The following is a 24,967-nucleotide window of genomic DNA, read 5'->3' on the forward strand; positions in this document are numbered from 1 at the left end:
CCCCCTCTCCCTCCTCCCTGTCTGGCCGGCTTTTTCACGGCAGCCTGTTTTCACTCAGCAGTTTTGACAAAGACTGGCGAAATAATTACAGCTGGGCCTAAACTCAGCGAGTGTTTGTCTCCAGTAATCTCCACCAAACCCACCAGTGGGGACTGTGTCATAGGAAGAGGAGGAAGAGGCCGATTGTTCTGAAAATGAGAAGCCAATGACATCATTTCAAAGAGTTCTGTTCTGAGCGTTCAACACTCGTGGTAAACAGGCAGCAAAGTAAACTTGCTGTAACGTACACGGCTCGCCAGACGTCAACAAAACTTATCATTTCAGCCACAGGCCCAGCTGGTTGAGTGTCTATAAATCTAATCTGTCTCTCTCCATTCATCACTCTCTTTCTCTCTTGTTTCTGTCGCTTATACCAAACACTGCTTGAATGAATTTATTCTCTAAAGTATTAGAGATAACAGGTCAGGTATTTTTTTTTTTTTATGTGTGTATAAGCCAGATCCAAGCTCAAATATTTGGTCTGTTTGGGCCAGGATGTCTTTTGTGATGGGAGGGGACAGCAGGAAGACTGCTTGGGGTTCTGAGGAAGTGAGTGAGTAAGGGGAGGGAGGGAAGAAGTGAGGGAAAGGAAGTGAAGGAGAGTAACAAACAGTGATTAGAACGCAAAATCATGAGGAAAAAGGACAGTACACATAAGAAATGACAAAACATAAGAATCAGAAATAGACAAATATAGGTTACTGTATTCATATAAAGAAAAAGCAAGTGTTAAGTCTACATATGAAGCCTTCTACTAAAGATGCTCCATCAGAGGAGAGGTCATTTGAAGATGAGGTTGCTGTAATTCGTAGTGACAGTTGTGGATAAGTTACAGTATGGAGGAAGTGTAGCATGTAAATCATCATGTTGCTACTACTACTACTACACCCTGAAATACTTAAAGCCGCTCCAGGGAGAGGGCCAGAGAGCAGAGCGCGGCTCCACGGGCAGCAAGGGAAGCATGGACACATAGAGATATTTACATACAGTCAGACAGACTTCCTGGCATTGTCAGCCTGAGAGCGTTGATGTCAGATCCACTCCTTCCTGTGCAGAAGGGAGAACGCCATGCGATGACAATGGGCCCAAAACAGGACAAAGAGGAAATGTTTAAATTTAGGCCCCTTCTTCCACCATCTCCTCTTTCACGGCTATGGAGCTCTGGAGCTGTTTAGTTTTTTGTGAATTCCTTCAGTTTCCCCCCCTGAGCTCCCTCTCCCCATTGTGTCATTTGAATAGAAGGATTTTCACATTCAACGCAAAATCCCAAAGGAGGATCAGCGAGTGAGACCAGAGTTCAGTCAATCACTTGTTTTCACTGATGTTTCTTTAGAAATCATAAGTGCTTTCTGATAAATCCAGCCAACAAATAGGAGAGAAAATATCTAAGAAGAGAACATATACAACAACTATATAGGCTATGAGAAATAGACTAAAATTTTAATAAATAGGAGGAAAAATAGAGCAAACGGCACTGTAAACCTATATATTGTATAATAACATAACTTACCTATAAACTGTATTGAGCAACACACACATAAAATTAACTTTCGTGTGTGTGTGTGTGTGTGTGTGTATGTGTGTGTGTGTGTGTGTGTGTGTGTGTGTGTGTGTGTGTGTGTGTGTGTGTGTTTGTGTGTGTGTGTGTGGTGTGTGTGTGTTGCTCTGTCTGCGTGAGAGCTTTATCACAAATCAGAGTGTCGGCGTCTGCAGGAGCTTACAGGGCAAGAGTTCACCGGTCTGTCGGGAGTCTCTCTCTTAGTTAGATGATCGCTGACGAAGTTTAGAGGCAAAAAACCAAACACATGTGATCTACAAAGGAGTCGCTGTCCGCAACATAACTTCTGCCTTACTCATGGATATAAGTTAAGCCGCTAAAAGTCCACTGGATAAGTTTAGCCGGTGTGAAAGGCGGTGTTTTTATTGACTCGGAGGACAGCAACGGCGATGCCCTTTTAACTGGGGGGAAGTTTTCTGGGGGTAAGTCAACATCTTTCAGATTGTCTTTCGCGGGTATGATAACTGGATAAGCTAGTTTCTGAAGTTATTGGATTTTTAAAGTGTAATATGTTCGGTTAAATCGCCTAACATTGTCATTTTGAAGAAGCCTTAACGCTAAACTAAGTTACAATTTCACAAACGAATTTCATGAAACCGAATTAGGAAACTTTCTTCAGCGTTAATGTCATTTTTTATTGACGCCATATTTTTTTAAAAAACGTAACTGTTAGACGCCCAACCCAAAGTTATGCTAACCACACATCTGTCACCGATGGCGACTATCTACTGTCACAGCAGATGGCAAGTTTTGTGGTATGAATTATAAGACTAAAACAACAAAATATAGCTTTTTATGTGTGTTTAAGGACTATATAACAATTATGTTATTATATTGTCACACCACTCACGTTGTAAAGTTGAATAAAATCATATTATCAGTGTAACTGCATTAATAGTCAAGGAAAGAGACATTTTACATTTACATGCTACGTAATAATAACTACATGTAAATATGTGTGTAGGAGACTATCCTAATCTGGCATTTATTTATACACTCTATATTTTTGGATTGATTGAGTACATTCTTTAAATAGTAGTCTTCAAAAGCTTATCAGTAAAAAGCCTATAAATTAAACTGTGACATTCAAGGAAGAGGCCAGCTTAATTGAAACACATCTTTGGTGAGGATCTCATGTAACAACAAAGATGTATGCTGGAGGCCCCAATTACACAAGATGCTTCCATACATTAAAGGGATTATGAAGTGGGGGTAATTAACATGTAGTAGTGTGGCACTTGCCATAGCATCTTCCTCCTCAGAAGAAGCTTATCTGAGCTGTGATGATGTCACAGCCGAGCAGGCCTGAAATAACCAGACATCTCTGTAGTGAGCGTTTCCATGACAACACTGCCTCCTGGTTTAAATGGTGGACGGGGATTGTGTCTCAAATAATTGCTTTGGATAATTTGGACCAAATATGAGGGGAGGGAGGCGGTGGGTGTTGGTGACTGTTGAATCATGGTACAAAAACTCTCGTCTGAGAATCACATGATCAGACCTCTAAAGTATATTTTACATTCATGGCATGCATCTAAAGACGTTCCGAGCAAGTTAAGACAGAATAAGCATGACATGAAATGATAAGGCAGTCAGTTTGATGTCAAATTCCTGAATTAAAAAAAAATGTGGTTTTGTTCCTCCAGGTGTTTGTGTGTGAGAAGAGAGCGGCCCACGACATGATGGCCATTGGAGCTGATAGCTGACACTGTAGAATGAGAGAGGATGGAACAGACAGACAACCCTGCCCCTGAGAGCAACAACCCTAATGGGTTTGTCAACCGCGTGTTTAATGTTTCTCTGGATGTAAAGAATGAGACCAGCAGTGTTTATATTCAGGAGACTGGGCCATGGCCTGCAGAGGGGCAGGGAGAGACCCAGGCTGCCTCTGCTCAGACCCCTGTCAAGGACAGACAGGAGGTCAACCGGAGACCCCGTGCCACAGGGGGCATCTGGAAGATCTTGAACCGAAAAAGAGCTGTCGCGGAGCTGGAGCGGAGACCCCACTCCATGATCCTGCCCGGGGAGGCTTCCATCCCTAAACTCTCATTTGCTGACAAAGTTCGCTCCTTCAAGAAGCTTAAATCTCCTTCTTTGTTTAGAGGGAAGACAGGGAAATTGTCCACTGCCAAGTTCAGCAGCTCCTTGGTGGATGAGGAGTCTTTCTGCCGAGAAATTGGAACTCCACAGCAGTCCAGCAGGGGCACACTTAGACACCGTGGGAAGAGGCATTCATATGCTGGCTACACAGCAGAGTTTGACTGCTCGTTTGAAGATATTGACCTCACTGCCCCCATAGATGGCCATCAGCCCACTGAAGTGGGAGAGGCTACGACTCAGAATGGTTGTAAACCGTCTGAAAGAGTTACCTATACGAAAAGAAACCACAACAATTCAACCAACTGTAACAAAGCAGCTGCAGGCTGTGAGGAGCCCAGCATTAAGGGTAGCCCCAGGACCCCCCATGGCGCAGGAAGGAGACACAAAGATGTGTGGAGTTACCTGAGGAGGATCTCTCTTTTGGGGAAGGCCAATCCTGCCTACTCAGAGAGGAGCTTTGATTCTGAGCTTCACTCTCTGGACAAGACTATGGACTCGGATTATGGCTCTGTAGACTTTGAGAGTGTCAGAGACTTCCAGCCACCGCCCCCGAAACACTCTGACAACAAGGGGCACTTTGGTGGTCTATTCAAGTTTTTCAACAATGTAGCAGAGACGGCCAGAAAATGGCGGACAACATCACGCTCCTTCTCCCCTCCAGAGGGAGAGAGGACACCGATGAGTTCACCACAGGCCTCACAGCACACAATGGACAACATCCATAGTGTGTCCCTGACACTCCACAGTGATGGACTTCCAAAATCCCAGCCTATCCCAACATCACCAGTGAACGCAAAATCCTCACACTCCAGTAACTTTGACAGTGAGGCTTCAGCACCTGTGACAGGTGGGCGATCCCCTAATGTGGTCCTGAAAGCTTTTAGGGCATGCCCAGGGCATGGGGCTATCAATGGCCTTCAGAGCTCTGAGGGTTCAGACAATCATATAGACAGAGAGACAAACCACAGATCCACAGCCATTGTAGAGAATCATATCCCCCAGTCAGGTCCAAACACAGAGACTCAAAAAGAAGCGGAGGTTGAAAGGAATCCATTAAACTGTCTCTGTAAAGAGGAAAAGGTAGAGGGACAGACAGGAAATGAGCAGGATTCCAGGGATGCTCCACCTGACTCCCACCAGATACAGGAAGTGAATATCCAATCACAACAAGGTGATAAAGAGAGCACAACCAATAGTGTGCCAGCATCAGATTCCACAGAGGAAATATTTAAGGTATGTGACTTTAAATACAAATGGAGCTGTGTTCATTACCAGCCACTGAATTTTAATAAATGCATTTAATTTGTGATGCTAAAGTACTGTTTTGTTCCATTTATGAGAACAGCATTTTCATGTATAATGTGTCACATTTATGCCATAACCACATTCCATTGCAGGCTTTTTCCACATCATTAACATTGCCAAAGGCATGCATCATGTAATTACTGCATAAATGCTCAAAATACCATTTTATGTAACTGTTTTAACCACAGTCATTCTTTTGCTTCTTAAAATCTTCATCAACAACAAACTGGAATGTAAATGGTACCAGAGCTGTTACTCATTGCCTCATGATGTAAGTCCTAGGTGTGGTTCTTTAACTGTCAGATAGAAACAAAAACATTCAAGACACCAGCCTGTGAGGACATGAATAGGGCACCTATTCATGTCAGTTGTCCTTTTGCCCCATCTGTTGGAGAGAGGTGGTAATAGTCAGTAATTACAATGGGGGACAACATCACACTAGAGGAGTTTGTTCTTTCCTGCTTAGCCAGCCTCATGTAGCATGCAAGGAAACCCTATTTCCCATCAAGCTGGCAGTGTGTGACTGCGGTAGCCCCTAGAGCACTGTGACGTCTGCGCTTCATGATGGCACCCTTCCCTTCTCACTCCAGTGGAGGCATAGTCATCTCCCTTCTAGTCACACCAACGAGTCAGGACATGTTTGCCCCAGCTCCTAATGACAAAATTAGATATGACATCTCAATACTCAGCACACTTTCATAGGGGTTTATTATGCAAGGGCAAGAGCTCTGGGAATATGTGTTTTGGGAAGGGTGTTAATGTGCAGTGCTAGGAGAAATTATGTCACCGTGAAAATCCTCCTTTCCTTTTTTCCATTTTTACAAATCAAATCCACCTGTCTGTGGTATATTTTTTTCTCTTCTCTGAAATTTAACTGCCATTAAAGGGCAGTCGCACCTATTGCGTTTGCCCCTCTTACATTGCAAGTAAGAACATAATCTCCTTGCTACTAGAACCTTTTGAGATAAAACACGAGATATATTTTGATGAATCTATAAAGAAGACATTCCTTCCACCTCCTGACACGTGAAATGTGTTGTTGCACCTTTATCTGGGCCAAATTGCTGAGTGTCTGTGCCAATCACAGCTGTGTGAGCAGATTGCCAGCCAGACAGGCTGCAGTGTAAGACAGCCGGGCCCAGCCATGCCCCACTCTAGCACAGAGAAGACCTCTGTACCTCACAAGACACTGCGCCATCGTCCTCGCCCGGCTTCAGCTGTACTGGACCTGTGGAGGCCCAACCCAGAACGAGATCTCTACAGCCATTATAGTGAGGTCGGCTCACTGTGCCGGCGGAGACGCAGGCCTGCTCCCACCATGCAACACTCTCCGGGGCAGAGACGGACAGCTGCTCGTTCCAGACCTTGCTCTGTCATAGAGACCAGTGTTACTAGGGAGACGCAGTCCACGGAGCTGCATCACAGAGTAAGATGTCAAATAACAAAACACAGGCATTCATGCATAAATTCACTGAAAGTAAACATACAAACACTGACATAAAAATGTCAAATAAGCAGTCCCATAAATCTACCCACACACACAGTTATACAAAGCAAATGTAGGTATGTTCTCATAAATATGTCTCATCCAGGTGAAAAAATGAGAATAGAAGGGCCAAGTCTCACTAGTAGTCTCCACCACCTCACTGATAAATATAGCCCAGGCCTATAATGAATCAAACACACTACAGACTTTGAAGGGCAGCCCAGTACTAACCCAGTATTTATACACCACTCACTGTTAGCTGCAACAATGCATGCATGCTCTGCCCCATTTATAGAGGCCTGTACTTCTGGATTCTGCTTTTCCGTCAGACCCCCCCCCCCCCCTTTTTTTCTTTTTCTTTTTCTTTTCCTCTCTCTCTTTCTTTCTCTCTCACTCTCAGTCTTTCTCTGTGGCCAATTTTCTGCCTCATCGCTCCCATAAGCTCTACCTCTCATTGCCCTAACTCAGAGTCAGTTCATTTTAACCTGAGAGACCGCCTGGTTGGCATGATGTATAGTCTCTCATGGTTTGCTGCAGGGCATGCACACCGACCAATGCACCAGAATAGACTTGCTGGATGTGAAATACTTTAATTCACTGCAAAAAGGGGACAAGGCAGTAAGGAAGAATTTTTTTTAACATGAAGGGCAGGGGAGTGTGTGCATTCAACCTTGTGTGTGTGTGTGAGTGTGTGCATCAAAGTAACTGTATGGAATATAGGAGGTGCCCTAACTACTCAGTACCCTCTAGGCCTTGTCTCGCCCGCCGGGTGTGTCACCGTTAGAGCCCCCATTGAGGGTATCTCTCCAGCGGTGCCGCTCCCTGCCTCTTCCCCCCAGCACTCTCACTGCCTTGGCGCTGCTCCTGCCTCAGTCAGGTACCATTGCATATCTTTATTTTGCATTAATATGTAGACTGTTGACTTGTGTTTGTTTGTTAAATCGATCATCTGTTTGCCTGTCTGTCTGCATGTGCCTGTCCAGTGGACATGGGTCAGACATCGTCCGTCCGTCTGCGGTCTGGGGACTCCAGTAGCTGCAGGAGGAGGAGGCTGCTAAGACCTGGTTCAGAACCACTGCAGGTCAACATAGTGAGTCAAACACACCTCTCATAAACACATACATAAACATATAAATACTGGTCACTGCTTTTGCTTTCCTTTCTGGTTTTCAAGGCCCTTAGATGAAAGAAATGTATGATATAAAGTACCTATATTGCACACACACACACACATATATGTCACACTGAGTTTGTTTACCTGACAGATATACTACATGAGTAGATGTGAGATAATAAAATGTATAATTGAGTATGAGTATGACTGGTAAATAACTTCTCACTGGTAACGATACTGGTAATATGGAGATGACAAGGCACCGGTCAGTGATTGATCAGATAATGAATGAATTGACCTGTGAAGATGGTTGCCATGTGGATTAATGTCATCCAGTACTCTAGGGCAGAAGTTCTCAACCAGGGGTCCAGGGACGCCCAGGGTTCCTTGAGGGAGTTCTAGGGGGTCCCCAGAAAAATGGGGGATAGTTTATTTTCACTATTTCATTCACTGTAGAAGTGAGCCCAATGTGAGTAAAAGTCATAAGAGTGACTATTCTGATCATATGTTTTACTTTCTCCGTGGTTATCTCATCAACTATAGTTGACAACTAGAGAATTCTGGTCTTTCTCGTATCTAACAACCAAAATTCTTTCAGGTGGAGGTCCCTGAAGCGAAATCTTATCAAATGGGGGTCTGTGACCTAATGTGTATCAATTTAGGGGTCCTTGAAAAAGTTTTAGAACCACTACTCTAAAGCTATTACTCATCCTGAACTGGGCACCCAACATCTCCCACATCTTTTTTTTCTTTTTAATTGAGGAGCACAATTTCACAACAGAAAGAGAAGTGACATTAAAGGATAGGTTCATATCTTTTTAGTGTGTCTTAAAACAATAATCAGATGCTCATATGTGCAGTTTGTGCTTGGTGTAATCATTCCTCCTGTTCAGACTGGTCATTAAGAGATCTCTTTCTAATGCACTTCCAATGTAAGTGATGGGGGACAAGATTTAAAGTCCTAATTCTATGCAAATTTGAAGCTAATATGAGGCTTCAGCAGTATGAGTTAGACAAATAAAAGTTTTATTTTTAGCACTAAATTCTCTCTGTGTGCTTCCCCTGACAGTGTTTCTGTGCTGAGCTGCAGTGGAAGGATGGTATCACAAAGAGAAGATTTTGTAGTGCAAAGACACTGTGGAAGACATTTGCGTGATTTGTCAAACTCAGATTGATGAAGCCTCATAATAGCTTCATTTAATGTCTAGGATGCATTTATCACAGACTGTGAATTTTGTCTACCATCACTTACATATGTATTAAGAAATGATCTTGCACTGGATAACAGGAACAGGAGGAATAATTACATCAAGCAAAACTTGTTTCAGTGTTTATATGGGTAACTGTCTATTGTTTTAAGGCATTTTTAAAAAAAAATATGAACCTATCCTTTAAATTGTTTCTGTACACCTGGTGTGCTGGATTCTATGAAAGGTGTAGCACATCTTTGTCAGTTGTGTAAAATTAGCTTTAGAGTATGTCAGAGTTATACTACGCAGGAAGTGAAACCAGGCATTTCAGAATCGGTTCTTTGATGTGCAAGTGGCCTCAGGGGGATTCTAGTGGAAGGAGATGCAGAGTTTCTCTGAAACATCCTGACAGAGTAGTGAACAATTCTGGGCCTCTGTCCAGCATCAGTACCCACAGAACCGCAATGCACAGGCCTTTACACTATTTACATTATTATTTGATCATACTAAATTGAATAATAGATATGTTTCATAGCTTGTTTCATCCAACATTAAGTCCATTTTCATCAACATTTGGTAATAAAGAGGTATTTTCCCCACCAAAGTATGTAAGTTTAATATCATTTAAGAATGAATGTGCATATTGTTGTAAAGATATGTGAGTAGTGCTCACATTTTCTGTAGTAGACTCATTCAAAGTACTTACAAGGAGTCAGTAGGGATTAACCACAGCATTTGAAGTCCAATAAGTAGTCAATTTTCATGACAGAGATGCTGTCTACTCAACTGTTGAATTATGAGCCCAGGGCTTTCAGTCCTCAAGCGTCCTTGCATTGAAATTTAGTAAAGTGTTTCTTTGAAAAGGTGATACTACTGCATTTAGGCTTTGATTATAACTTTTTCTTGCTGGTCTAAATAGTGTTTGTGAGCCACTGCACGTTGTTGCCATGACACTCGCTGGCTCCTGTTCATCTTCTTGCTTCTATCTTTAGGCAGCCTTTTTAAGTGTGAGCTAAATAGAGAAAGTGTGTGGGTGAGAGAGAGAAAAAGGGGTGGGAGAGAAACAGAGAGGGGAAGAGAGATTCTCCCTTTGTATGTGCACTTTTGTGTCATGGCCCTCCCCTGGGGTAGGGAACGTGGACACATAACACTGGAAATGTCTTGTGTGTGTTTGAATGGTGAGGGAAGTTCATGTGTAGCAGGCTGAAAAGCTGGGATTTATGACTGCATCTTCAGCATGGGAGTAGCATATATATATATATATATATATATATATATATATATAAATATACAGTATATACTTTATACGCACCATATGACATAACATGGTAATGCAGCTGTAGTTCAGTCACATGGATGGATGATGCTTCAACATGAAAAGTGTATGTTGCAGTTTTTTTCTGGTAAGTCATGCATTGTTTATTTGGTACAGTACAGATCTCATGTCGGCGTTGGATCTGTTGTTTGTGAAACAGTGCAGTATATGTTACAGTCTTCCTTTTAGGATGACTACTGGAGCCTAGAGGCCGCAGGCAGAGAGAAAGCATTCTCACTGCAGTGGATTAACTGTTAATGCTGACGCCTCTCTTCTCCCTTTCATTTAAATGGATTTCTCCCCCAGTCACTGCCCTCTCCTCTCCTCTCCTCTCCTCTCCTCTCCTCTCCTCTCCTCTCCTCTCCTCCTCTCCTCTCCTCTCCTCTCCTCTCCTCTCCTCCTCCTCTCTTCTACTTTCCAACAAACAGTAGCAGTAGAAGTCTTTGTTAATTCCTATGCAGATGAGAGAACAGTTTCCTGTGTGTTACTAATGCTGTGCCCGAAGCTCTGCTGTCAACTTGTCAGAAAGGGGGACTGTCTTATTAAGGGCTTCATGCAGATTAAGAGTTTCAACAGAAATCTTCTATGATTAAGTTTGGGCTAACCTGGGTCTGTCTGGTCATAATCATATTATGCAATGCTATCTATTTATTATGAACGCATGAGTCAGCAGGCAGTGCCTAGTTGGGCAAATAGTAGGGCAGTGATGAAAAAGGACAATGTAGAGCCGTGCAACTATTTATGCACACGCTTTCATACACATGTAGGAGCCACCGGTGCTCATATGTTAATTTAGCCACTTACACATTATGTAGATGTTTTTATCTGCCACCGAGGCCTCAGCCTCAATGATACACCCTTTTCACAACACATACACACACACACACACACATAAACACACATTTCACATACTCTCCTGATTGTATTCAGAATTCATCTGTCAGGGTGTATGAGTCATTGCATTGACGACTTCATTATTTGGTGAGGAATGAATAGCACCGGCTAGTGATATCTCTGTCAAACACACTGCGAGTGTGTAGCTTTTGTTTCACCAGGGGCTTTATTTTGAGCCCTGTGAGAGAAACCATGGGAATAGGTCTTCCTCAAAATAACTGCATGTATGTACAGTCCGCACCCTGAGCCACGGGCGACCTAGAATCCTTTATCAGTGTTCATTCAACGCCGTTCCCCTGCCAAGATACAGACACACATCCGCTGTGACTTTCTGCAGCCACCAGCTAATACTGTTTTGTAGGATGAGGTGGGCTCTGATAAATAGTAGTGCTGCTGACTGAATCTGAGCAGGTGGTTGTGTCAGAGCCTCCCTTGGCTGTTTCTTCCACAGAATGGGTTTTATGCCTGTCAGGTGTGCGCATGTGTGTGTTGTCGTTGGTGCATGCATAGGCGTTCGGCTCCATGCTTATGTGGTGTGTGTATATGTGTGTGTGTGTGTGTGTTTTTGTGCATGTCAGGGAGAGAGACAGAGAGGCTCAGGGCCTTTTCTCTTATATAACTGTTGAGAGGGTTTCCTTTGCTCCCTACAAAAGCCATTTCCACTTTTATTTCAGATGGTTGCATGTTCCCAGGGACTGGAGGAACATTGCTGTGTGTTAATTCTCTGACTCACTGGTGTATCCTGTTTTATAGTATTTCCGTATTATATGTCGTTTTCTGTCACGTTGTGCATGTCTGTGCAAGTACAGCTTTGTGTTTGTGCTTCTTGACTGCACGTTCTGTTTTATACCTCATCAGCGCCAGTATTTCTATCTTTCCATCATCACTTGAACTATGCAATGTCGCTGCCACAGTAGGACAGTGGGGATATATTGGTGGATGGTTTCAGTTGTGTCGCAACATGCAGTGATTTTTGTTATGAGACTATTTAAGGCCTACGGCACTCCAGCGCTTGTTATCCGGCATCAGTTGTATCATTGGTGATAGTTTTCCCAGGCTGCTTAGGTGATTTTACCCACAGTCATCAGCTTCCACTCTTTGTGTAATACACTGTTTGTTTTCATGGCTTGATGGGCTTATACTTGGGATAAAGACTTTTTCTGGTCTTATGTCAACACAAAAGAATGTCACTTGTGGCAGGTGATATGATGATCCCTTATTATCTAACAGCACCATCTTAAAGCAGAAGCTCACAGGCTAAAATGTGTTGCAGTTGTCTTTCACAGAGATTAAAGACATTTTATTGATGTATTAATTCCATTGATAACTTTCAATATAGCTATTCTCTTTTTTACAACTTAAAATTTTCACCCAACTATGATAATGGTCTAGAATTGTATATATCTATATATCATGGCAATCTCATTACTCATTATCTCTCTATGTTACATTGCATTATAAAGAGAAGGTTGTTTGGCCCAGGTCCTGCCGGTGTTTAGTACACATACAAAGAAACTCAATAATTCTGTCTTCTGCTAAAAAAGTTGCAATTTTACTGTGCACAGAATACTTGACACTTGACATTTTTCACGCATCATCACATCTCACGCCACTCTCAAGCCAAAATCTTCCACACTGGATCTTCAGTAACCTAATTGGCAGATCGCCACAACGTTTTAATTAGGTAATTTAATAACCTAAGAAGTAACAGTTCATAAAATACAAAAATGATTGATGAAAAGCTAAAAATCAACAATTGTGTAATTCTCAATATCACACATTCAAAATGAATATTCTCTCAAGCATAATTTGGCTCTTGCTGTGCAGTATTATATTCATGCTCTCATAACTAGCTAAAAAAAATAGTCCTACAGATGTGTCCTATCAACATCAGTGACATCAGGGGCAAAAAACAGATGAAACTAGGATGGCAGGTATTAACACTCGTTCATTGTGCCAGTAGACTATTTAGTCCTGATTAGGGGTTGTCATCCCACTGCTTTGTCAACATACAGGCTCATTTCTGATGGCTGTTGTTGTGGGAATCATGCGTGTGTTCTGTTCTAATTGTATGTGTCTTTAAAGGACTTTTTCAAGTCTGTCCTAAAACAATAGTCACATGTTTTTTTTGCTATAATCATTCATTTCTTTCATTCATCTCTTCATAATGCACTTTCAATGTAAGTGATGGGGGACAAAATCCACAGTCCTCCTTCCCTATAGAAATGTATTTAAAAGTTTATTTGAAGATAATATGAGTCTTTACTTGTCTGCATTAGTGAAATAAAGTCAATATCTGTCTTTTTGGTGCCAAATTTATCTCTTTTTTGCTATCCTTCCACTGCAGCTGAGCAGTCGAGACACAAAGAGGGAAATTTTTACTATAAAGACTCTAACTGTGGAAGATATCCACATTATTTGACAAACTTAGACGGCTGGAGCCTCATATTAACTTCAGATAAATATTTAAATACATTTTTGCTCAAAACGAGAACTGTGGATTTTGTCCCCCATCACTTACATTGTAAGCGCATTTGGAGGGGATCTTCTAATTGTCATCATTAACGTGAGGAATGATTACAGCGAGCAAAACCTGTTTCAATGTTCAGTTGGACACACTATTGTTTTAAAATAGAGTTGAAAAATTGTGAACCTATCCTTTAAAACTGAGCCACAAATGATCATTTGTTGATTCATCATCTTCTAATTGTCAGCCAAGTCAGCTGTTGCTTCCACAATGAAGGAAACAACCAACTTTTGCAACTGTTACTTAATCAGAGCATATGGAGGGAGCATCCTGGTAAAGTAATTTGAAAGACACTACATATGCAACCTGCAACTCTTAACTGCTATCAAGAATTTTCCTCAGTTTAAGTATTTTTTCACTTTTACTTTTAGATCTTTTAAGTGTGATTTCCTATATATTAGATTTTTTAAAATTTAGAAATAAAAAATAGTGATCACACTACTATATAACACTTATTGTAATACAGTAAGTTGTGGGAAAATCTTGTAATGACAACTGATGCATCAATAGGATAATAACTAATAACCATTTCTCTTGAGATAAGTGATTTTTTTCAGCTTCATGACTAAGCATCTCATTGTTTTATATTTATAGACAACAGCACTAATCTGAATGTAAGTTAATTGAGTTTTGTGCTCTAAATAACATACATAGCCCTGGTCACTTTGTCCCTGCTTTAAAATAATGAGACAGAAGCTAACTGCCTGTACAGTGCTCTGCTAGTTAGAATGTATCCTGCAGGCCTCTGTGAAAGATGGGCTGGATTTTTCTGGCAGCTGCCACTTCTTGTGTACATTATTTAGCTTAAATTTCTGCCTCTGACCTCCCTGGCTTCCTGCTACACCACATGCGGCGTCAGAGAAAACCCTCCATCACATACACGTATTATGCAACCCCTTCACTGCTTGTATTTCTTCCTCAACCCCCCTCTATCCGCCTCCCTTTTTTCCTGATCTCAGAGCTAGTCATCCCTCCCTCCATCACTTCCATCTCTGTTTTCTCCTCTCCTCAGATCAAGTTTTCTCTCCCCCCACTGTTTTTTCATCGCTCCCTCACCTCACCTCCCCTCTATCCACTCCACCGCCCTCCCTCCCCCATCCTTTCCTCCCTCTAGGCATGTGAAAACACCTGCTTCCTGGGGCCTGTTGTGTGTGCAAGTGTTTTTTTTTGCGTATGCAAGTTTCTGTGTGCATCCATGCTTTGTGTGCAGTCATGTATTTTAGATAACAAGCTTGTTAGTAAATGTTTTACAGGACAGGGTGATATCAGATGGAGTCTATGATGTCTTAGATGGGAGGAATTGACCAATCAACATGAAGTAAGGTGCTGAGAAACACGGAATGCCAAACAACCCTGCGCCTAAATATTGCTTCACTGCAGAGTTTTGCATTTCAATCCGCTATGCTGCTTTTGAACTCTCATGGTGTGGAAGCAGTGAGAATGTAAAATCACTTTAGCTCAGAGGACAGGTGGAGCTGTTCGTACCTATCCCTCCTTCATAGAGAGTTACACATCTAGTGGGCAAGATGGATGGTTCCACTGTCTCAGATGAAGTGACATGCCTCACCAGAAATAATACTGCCTCAAAAGAGACATATTACAAATCCCCAACAAAAATTACATTCAAATGTAGTAGCCAGGAAGGATGGGAAGGCACCACTGTGCTTACGACCCAGTGTTTGGGAAGGGCAGGTGGCTGACAGTGCTCTGATGAATGGTGACACTAGCGAGCATGCTCAGTACACTTGTAACCGGCATAGTACATGGAGAGTAAAGCAATCCTGGCTTGGGCAACCAACCAAATCCTGGTATAGGTCATTTGGTCTTTGTCCCTCTCCCTTAAGCTGGACTCTCTAAAGACCAATCTGCAGGGTTTTATTTAAGTACACACTGGCACTGATGCTGAACAGAAACATAAATAAATAACAGACTTTATTTTTAACAAAGTTCCTTCATGCTTCCTTTTTGTTGCAGTTTGTGAAATTGTTAAGCTACAAGTCTGTCTGTGGGGAGCTTGTTACAGTGTCTGCAGAAGCACTGCTTCCCCTCTATGGGAAATTTTACAGGAATTTCACCTTCACTGAAGAAATGAGAGCATTAGGGATCTCAGATTGAATATTTTCAAAAATCTGAAGTGTCTTTTAAAGCATCTTCTACTCTGTAGATGAATCAAGGAGGCTTAAATGGAGTAAGTAGATGCGTTAACTTGTCAAATTAAAGGGGCCATATTATACTTTTCTACAAGTTAACACAGTTCCCTGGGGTCTTAAGATTAGATTAGATTAGATTAGATTAGACTATTTTTATTTCAAACATGTTAAAATAACAAAATAAAATGTATAGGCAGCCAAATAAAACAAAAGAAAAAACAAAAATAACAGCAAACCTTCAGTAAGCAACACAAAGAATAACCTTTCAATGTTCGAAAAGGGCGTAGGATGAAGTGAAGAACTTCTAGTCCTACCCCCTTTTTTTTATACTTTATCGATCAAATCAAAGCCAAAAAACATTCAATTAAGATCTTATTAAGACCTGGGGTCTTAATAAAATGTATCTGACATGCTTTGGTCAAAATACCACAATGATCAAGCACCACAGCAGCTTTTCCGTCCTGTCTGAACAGCCCTCCAGTTTGAGTGCCTGTCCCGCCCACCTGACCTCCCTCTTCTGCAGGGTGTGCTGGCTACGTCAACCCGTAAACCGCAGAATCATGGCTGCTGGAGAAAACATAGCAGTTCCCATGAGCGGTGCAGCAAACACACCAAACACCTTGTGTTACTCATGCGAGTTTGACCGTGGGATCATCTGTGTTTATTCACCCCAAACAGCCAGCGAGCAAAGGCAGGGACCAACTAGTCCCCAACCAGGGTGGTGATGTTTCTGAAGCTCAGCCTGAATGAGCCCAAAATAAACTTAACTAAACTTTGTCAAGTCTGCAAGACAACAAGCAAACACTTTTAAAATGCTTGTTTTCTGAATGGAATTCAGATCGATCAGGGCTATGCTAACACTGTAGCTGCTCTGTCCACACTCTAATGTCATCTAAAGACATTAATATGACAGTGATGTTATTGTTTATCCACTTATCTACAAACTGTGTAACTTTAAAATTATATAAACTCACCGGCATTTAAGACATTTATTATTGATGACAGCAGCTGTGGTGGTGTGTGACTTAGCTCCAGCTAGGTTGAGAAGAGAGTTTGAAGATAAATCCACTCAATCCTAAAAGTTAAAAAAAAAAAAAACAACTTCTCCCACCGGTAAACTGCTCTGGATCAGAGCAGAATCGGGTGTTTATTCCTCCAGAAGATGAGACAATTGCAACAATGCAGGACTCTCCAGCTCTGCTCCCCAGCTCTCTCTGGCAGAGCTCGCCGGCGCTCAGCAGCCGTCTGTCGGCAAGCAGCGGCTCTGTCCCCCGGTCCAGCCCCACGATATGCACAAATTTTTCAACCTTAGCTTAGCTTAGCTTAGCTCAGCTGTTCCCGGCTGGTGCTTGCGAGAAAAACATGGTGGACCTCAGGAAATTTAGTGGGTGGAGACTCAGAAAGAGGCATGGATGAGGGGTGGTACAATTTCAATGAACTCCAAGTGATGTAAGAAGGGGCATCAAAGTACAGAGCAAGCCAGTTAGTAGGCACATCAGAGACACAAGCACTGAAAAAGCGAATTTTTTCATAATTTGGCCCCTTAACTCACTGGTGAGAGAAGAATAGCGTCAAATAAATAGATTAATGATGGTGAATAGGTAATCCAATTAAATGCACTACTGCACAGAATACAGTGTATTGGAATTAAACTCAATGAAAAGATTTTTTAAAGATTTCATGAATATAGTGAGGAAAACAGGTGAGACATGCAAGCTTGTCTTCAAAAGCCTGTTCTTTATTTATTTAATAAGGGACACCATATATCCTTAATTCTGGCAGTATATACAAAGGCTTCTGTCTGTTTCCCTGGTAGAGCTGCACAGTGTTATTCATACTCACAAGGGGCTGACATAAAGAACACAGTCGCAGGACAGATTCATCTTTTTCTACAGTCTCCAGAACACTCAGACATTGCACTAGTTTATCATTAAATAATCATTTGTTTTTGTTGGTTTGATATTTCTTGTGAAGGCGTCAGGTCTAGGACTGTTGTCATATCACATGTGATTTCTTCAAGCCTAATTTTAACCCTCCCTATTTGGCATGACTTATCTGTTCTATCATATCTATCTCACTCTGTTTCTCAAATTTCTCCTTGCTCTGACCCACTGACTCGTCTTTACGCTAACAGCCAAATTCAGCTGAACGAATAAACAGCTGATGTCTGAACAATGGTGACAAAACTGTGTTCAGGAAAAGTCCAGTGATTTATTTTTAGGCTTTTTTGTGGCTGGAAGGCTTGGGAGGAAGCAGGAAGTCAGTGTGGTTGTCGTGGGGATGGGAGGGGAACAAAAGAATTGGAGCAGACTGGAGCGGAAAAGGGTGTGGTGGGCTTTGCCTCTCATTAGCCAAATACCTACTGACCACAAACAGATTCATTTGCAGTGAAATTTGCAGTCTTATGCAGGGAGAACTTTTCTGAAGATGTGGCTTATTGGCTAAAGCCACAAAGAATTAGGATTGACCTATGAGTAACACAATCTCTTAAAGAGCTGATCTCAGACCAATAAATGGACATAGAGAGGTTTGGTTAATGTTCTTTTCTGTTATATAATATTTATTATTTTATATTACATTATATTTCTACAAAATATGGTTTTATAATAAGTGAATATCCAGCAATATTCCTTGTGAATGCAGAATTTCAAAGAAAATCTGCAGAAAGTGATGAGATGCTCCTATTCTCACTGATGTTGTAATTAAGCTAATGCTTAAATAATGCTAAACAATAAGGAGGATCTGAAATCATTTTCATCTCAAGGTGAGAGGTGCAAGCATTTTCCTCATATGGTTGTCAGTGTGGAAATGATACATGATGTCAATATTGTAGCAAATCACTGCTGACTAAATAGAGCTTCCTGCCTACATCCTATCAGGATATTCCTAACTATTATGGGTAGATATTTCTTCTAAGGCTTATATCTTGAATTAGTGCTCTGCAGCAGTAGTACAGCATGCTTTTTTGGCAGCATTGCATCAACCTTGTTATGTGGTTTATGTGCACGCACATCTGTTTGTAATATTCATTGACAGGATATTGAGGCACACTCGAGATCTGGAGACAGTCCAGTTTGATGACATTAGATTGGCCTCAGCTATTTACAGACAATGTTCACCCTTTGGCTTAGTTGGACCATGCCATTCAATGCACACTGGAGTAGTTCTCTCATGGGGGAAATCTGTCCCAATCAAGTGGGGAGTGAGCAGCTGCTTCAGTGGCAGGGGTTCAGCATCATATTCACAAGGGAGGGTGAAGGGTGAGATCATGAGACTGACTGTAAGTTTGGTGCATTGCCTCCCCATCGCAGCCATTATGTCAGACCCTGGTGAAAAGGAGAGTGCACAAACACAAAGCAAAGTTCACTTTTTATGTATTAATCTCCTTATGAACCTGACCTGGTTGCAGGGCTAGAGAAGTGACTCTGCAAGATGAACTAATTCTTTATTCATGAGTGGGTGAGGTCAGCAAGGATGGATCTCATAGACGAGCAGGTATCAGATTTACGAAGGCATCCCCCTTTAAAGCAACTACAAGGAGTTTTTAACTGGTTATGAATGGTCTTATTTTAATACTGATGCCTCTATAAGCAAACAAGACCATCAGCAAGAAGATTGGCTATTTCTATATAGTTATTGTAAAAGCCTGCCACCGGGTCGGATTTGATCAGATGAAACAATTTACGACACGCAGACTGGAAGAGCCTGTGTTTACATTACATGTAGCATGAGGGATTACAGAGATGTTTCTAGGACGAGGAGGAGGACATTTCTCTTTATTTGATAAAAAGTAAGTTAAAAGTAAAGTTACACTTGTTTCCCGACTGATTTTAAAGAAGACAAGAGAAAAAAAGAGAGAGCATAAGCGAGACAGAGTGTGAGTTATGTTCTAATAAACACGCCCACACCTCTGCACAACCCTGCGGCGAGGTGCTGCATTGCTGGGTTTTGTGTGAATGCAGCTTTACATGTAACCAACAGACGGGTGACAAATTAAAGGAAAAACCAGTACGGGCCTGAATGCTTGACCCCTACAGTGAGGGGATCTGGTGGCTCTGTTATGCTTTGGGGGGCATTTTGCTGGCATGGTTTGGGTCCACTTGTCACCCGTCTATAGGTGTATGAACAGTACTAAAACAAAGTTTACTTTGTTTCACCATCTTGATGTTACAGTTATTAATCTTACATAGTCACAAACAAAATCCTGCAAACAGCTGTGTTTAAAAAAGAAAAACAGTATTAAAAATAAGTTGCGTCTTTCTTTCACTCACTTCCAAAACAAATTCATTTGGTAGCCAGATCAAGATCTATACGCCAGGAGGCGGTGGTGCTCATGGGAAACGCAGTCTCATAGTTGGATAGATCAATGGATAGAATAAACCTTTCACAACAGTGCTGCAAATGTTATCTCAATTCATTTTCATCAGGAAAACTCAAGGCGAATAATATGCCGGTTAAAGCTGGCACATTATTCGCTCACATTATTTTTAGCACTTTCTGCATACATGAACATAAGTACAATATAATTTAATTGTCCTGCTACTTTTCTCTGTATCTGTTGTAATTGTCCTAGAAAAGTGTTGGCATTAAGCTGATGAATGTCTCAAGATGTGACCGAAAGATTCAGAAAATTTCCAGTAAGTGGAACATATGCTAAGAATGTTCAAACTATAGATATTTACTATGCATTTTTTATTATATAGTATTATAGTAGTATCATTTTTGAGACCGTAATTTGTACGTTTTTTTATACAATTTGAAACATTGGCAATTGCAGTAAACAGATACATACCTAACTATCTGCCAGACAAATCCTAGTTATAATAGATGACCCCCTCACAATAATAGCAGTCCTGAAAACGATGGGAGTCATATTAACTGGTTGCATCTGTTCATGTTGTGCATGTTGTTCACATACAACCCATTTAAGTTCAGTCTCATCGAACATGTGATTCTCCACTGGTTGGAGAAATTCTGCTGTTTTTACAACCTCTCCCTCTCCTCTGTATATGTATGAGTATATTAGCATTGGTGTCTGTGCAGATTTAGACTTTCAGATGTGACCTTTGTTGTCTAAATGTCAGGGAGATTGGAGAGGGAGCCCACAGAGGTAGGGCAGGCTTATGTAATCTGCTCACTTCGCGTTTCACACACATGCACACACACAAGCACAGAGCAGAAAAAAAAAGCTTGTTTGAGGACGGTTGTCATATCTCAGCTGTGATGCCTCGTACAGCCCTCTGCAACTCACTGAAAGCTTGGCTTTCAGGAGCCATTGCTTTTATCAGCATGTATGTGCAGAAAGTGCCCTGGAAATTATTTATGGCTTTAAAAATACTGATATAGTGCACTCCTTTGGTGTTATTCTTTTAAACTTATTCTGAGGTTTTTTGACCTATCTCAAAGCTCTCAGCTGAATGTGAAGACAGGAAGACAGGCTGTAGTTTGGCGAGGGTGTGTGTGTGTATGTGTGTTGGGTGGTTGACTGGGTGGCTGCTCTGGGAGTATGGGAACTAAACTGCACTGATTCTCCTGTATGAATCCATTCATGATCATGTTGTGCTCCTTTCATAATCTGCCAACAATGAGAGGTGCGGACACCAGGACAAGCTCTGCGGCTCCGGCTGGGACGTGTTCATGTGTAGTACAATGTTCACCTTAAGTATCACTGTGAACATAAAGGCCAAAATAATGATGTGCATGCCAATGGCAAACACGTGCAACTGATGGGAGCTGGAGCCATTTTGTCCTGTCACTCACAACACTGAGCCTTAAAGGAATACTGCACCGAAAAACTGTTTTGAATACCAAATACTCATCCCCCTGTTGGTTTGAAATGCGGCTCTAAAATGTTTGTAGCTTGCTGCTTTGCGGAATACATCAGATGTAATCGCCATGGATTTATGGCATTTATAGTGGATTCCAACTTCAACACAGTTTCATGGCAAAAGAAAAAAATATCAAAACATCCATATAAACTTCTCAGAATACTCCTGCAGCATAATCCACTTCTCTGCTATCCACACGCTCAGCCAAAATATGTCAACCTGCAACCATACTCACGTATCCCTGCAGTTCAATTTATGCTTCAGAATCTGCCAATAAAAGATTGAAAACCTGAACAAACGGACTCCAATATCTAGCGATATTTTGGCACAAATATGACTGTTTGGATAAAGGAGTGGAATTGGCTGCAGGAGATTTTCGATGGGCAACTGGATGCTTGCAGCTACAGGTTGTAACTTTAGTGCTTACTGCTACAATAAATATGTCCCTGTCACTTTGAGGGCACAAATTATGAACTCAAAGGAATAATATCTAAAATGATATTGGTTTAACGATTATCATTTTTGAATATGTGTGGAAAATGTTACCGTTGTTTGTTTTGTAAAGTATGTGTATGGTGTAATGTCTTTCTGGGCTTGGGCGTCACATGATTTCCATATTACTGCACCTCACTGTTCCTGGGGGCTTGGAAATTATATTCACCACAACTGTTTGGAAAACCACAGCGCTCCTGAATATATTTTCCTGTTCCACAAATTGTTTCTTTGTTTAGTTTAGAGGACTTCACATACACACCCTATTCAGATGAGGTTTTGGAGCAAGGTCATGTTTTACTTCTCAACCAAATTTTTTTCTACCTTCATTCATTTAGAGTAGGTTTGTTGCACACTTAAATAGTCACTAATACAATACAAAACTAATAGTTGCTAATACAGCACAGTCTGAACTGTTGGCCACTGAGCAGCTCCATATATATGTGTGTCCTTGCATTAGCATACACAAAATGATTATTGATTTTCTCAGAGACTACAGAGGACTAAGTGAGGATGTCATTGTCTCTGCTGCATCTATTTTGGCCATCTTTTTGTAATCTGTCTTTTGCAAGTCCCCCATTTATTTAAGTGTTATAGTAAATTGCTGGAGAACTTGTGTAATCAATAAAAGGTTGTCAAAATTATTAAATTGCAAAGTGTAATATTACAGTGTACGCAAAACATTATTACACTTTGCCTTCAACATTGTTATTGCATGACAGACACGTTACATATATTTTCATAATATTTTGTTCAGTTATTTAAATGTTTTACTACATGAGTTGTATCATAACTGTAATGAGATGCAGCGGTGATGGCACTTTCTCCTTTTTCTTATTTGTAGAGACACATTAGTATAAACCTCTTGATGCTGTCATGGAAAGCAAAACATGTTGCAACTTAAGTAGCTGTTCATTCTTTTTTTATTCTTCATTTCTCTTATAGTGTCTGCATTGTATGCATAAACTGAGCAGAAGACGTTTCACATGCTTCGTTTCCAACATTTTCCCCTCTTCTGTGTATTACTTCACTTGAGTTTGGACACTGAGCTTCGCACTCTGTTTACACTGAAATATGTGAATATGAATACAAACTATTTTAGAAATTAAACACAAATTGAAGTGTGACTGTTTGGTCTGGAACTGCCTATTTTAAAGTGTCTTTTGTGAAATGCAATAACTTAGAATTAAACAGTTCAAACAAAGATTAAAACCGTGTTTTCATTAAACATTTTTGATCAGGCAGAGATACTTTTGCATGCATGGCTGCTTGCGTCAGCGATGTCTGTCTGGTGCACAGGTGGTAATAAAGAGTGCACATTTGGTTGATTATCAGATCAACTGGGCATACTGTATCTGATTGATGCGTGGCCACAGACAAATTGGCACAGACAAAAAGGCTGACATTATGCCAATAAAATTATAAGATGGTGATCACATTGAGGAACGTGCATCCATTATTCTGACATTTATTCTCCTTCATCACGGGCTGTTAATGATAAATGATAAATCACCACAGCACGGTGATATTTTTAGATGGGGTGGGAGATGAATGAGGTTATGATTCTGGCCTCTGTGGTCGATGTAGTCAGCGAGGGGCTGGCTGTGCCCCTCCCCCGACTGTAGGTGATGGCTGATGCCGGTAGTCTAGCAGCGGAGCGCTGATCAGTAATACAGGACCGCCTCTCAGCCGCACAGCCGATCTCCCTGGTCCCCTCTCACCGGAAGGCAGCTCGGCAGCTGCGACCAGCCTGCGCACAGCCTCTCTCTTGTTTGCTTTGAGAATCTATTGGCCTGAGAGTCGGTCGGTTTAGGGGAAGAGGCGAAACACCGGCAGGTGTTGACTAGCGGGGAGAAATCGCGGTGCAGACTGATGACGATGATGATGGTGAGGATGATGCATCTCTTCCCGTGCCTTTATGAATTGCAACGCGTAGTGTGAAGAGGCGTAGGGGCATCTATTTTTTTTTCATATCTTGCCTAACTGTAATGGTGGATTTCTTGGTCGCTTTGGGGCTACGTGTCTAGACGGGGGAGCTGAATACCGCCCGTCACAGAGAACGCATCTCAGCATCGGCCCGCAGCGCTGCGCCATGGCCTTGGATGTCCAGACTTGCGCGGTGTTTACGGTGATCGCGGTTCTGGTGCTTGTGAACGTGCTGTTGATGTTCATCCTCGGTACACGTTAATGGATCTGCGCTTGGGGCCCGGTTCGCAGCGCACCACACTTTCACACAGGAGAGGAGAGAAAGGCAGTGCGCGTTGGTCGAGAGCGGGGACACCCGGCGCTCCATCACGGCTACGCGTTGAAATGAATGACGTTGGTACAACATAATGTATTTCTGTTACCCCCCTCCCCAATCCTTCGTTATGTCTTGTGTCCTCTCACCGTTTGTGATAGCTAGTGTTGTCTGGTGGTCGTAGTTGTGCGGATACAGATCTGTGATGCTCTTACCTTTTCTGTGGTGACTGGAAATTCATATCCCCCGCATATAAACATGTCCCCCCCCCCCCTACGTCGATCTCCCTCTCTCCTCCATGTTGTATTTTGTGGATTATGCGCATGGATTAATTTTATTCTGTAGCCTAATTATTCGATTTTTAGATGATAAAATGAAACTGGTGGTCTTTTTTTAACAACAGCCTACTGCTGCGTCAGGACTTGTTTTTCTATTTGTGATCCACTCTAGCCACATCTACAACATGGCAGCTAATAGCTGAGCAGTGATCTCTCCACTGAACTAAATGTGATATTTGTAGCAAATAGCGGTGCAAGTGAGAGGTTTGTGCTGCTGATCTTAGGCTCTGGAGGATCATTGTAATCTCAGCTGAACAGTAACCAATAGCAGGCAGTGCTAGGCCTAATAAAGGAGGGCCTCCTTCACTCCAGGTTTCCCCCATTTTAGATGCAGCTAAACTCAGCTCCCATTTCATAGCCTACAATATTCACATTTCAGTATAGCACCTGTT

General features: G+C 41.7%; 1 protein-coding gene across 5 annotated transcripts in view; it reads left to right on the forward strand.

The window, feature by feature from the left end:
* The first annotated feature begins 1,709 nt into the window (after window positions 1-1,709).
* LOC122989891 (rho guanine nucleotide exchange factor 9) overlaps window positions 1,710-24,967 on the forward strand; it is a 44,394-nt gene continuing 21,136 nt past the window's right edge. For 2 of the 5 annotated variants that reach the window (XM_044362910.1, XM_044362912.1), the window contains exons 1-5: window positions 1,710-2,019; window positions 3,244-4,930; window positions 6,090-6,428; window positions 7,239-7,365; window positions 7,472-7,578. In XM_044362910.1, coding sequence (XP_044218845.1) covers window positions 3,323-4,930; window positions 6,090-6,428; window positions 7,239-7,365; window positions 7,472-7,578 — 2,181 coding nt within the window. In that variant the 5' untranslated portion in view covers window positions 1,710-2,019; window positions 3,244-3,322. Of the gene's footprint in view, window positions 2,020-3,243; window positions 4,931-6,089; window positions 6,429-7,238; window positions 7,366-7,471; window positions 7,579-23,633; window positions 23,886-24,967 lie in introns of those variants that run through there. The other 3 variants (XM_044362911.1, XM_044362913.1, XM_044362916.1) reach the window with 3 other exon arrangements.

This window comes from Thunnus albacares, chromosome 10 (assembly GCF_914725855.1).
Source record: "Thunnus albacares chromosome 10, fThuAlb1.1, whole genome shotgun sequence".
NCBI classification, from domain to species: Eukaryota; Metazoa; Chordata; class Actinopteri; order Scombriformes; family Scombridae; genus Thunnus; species Thunnus albacares.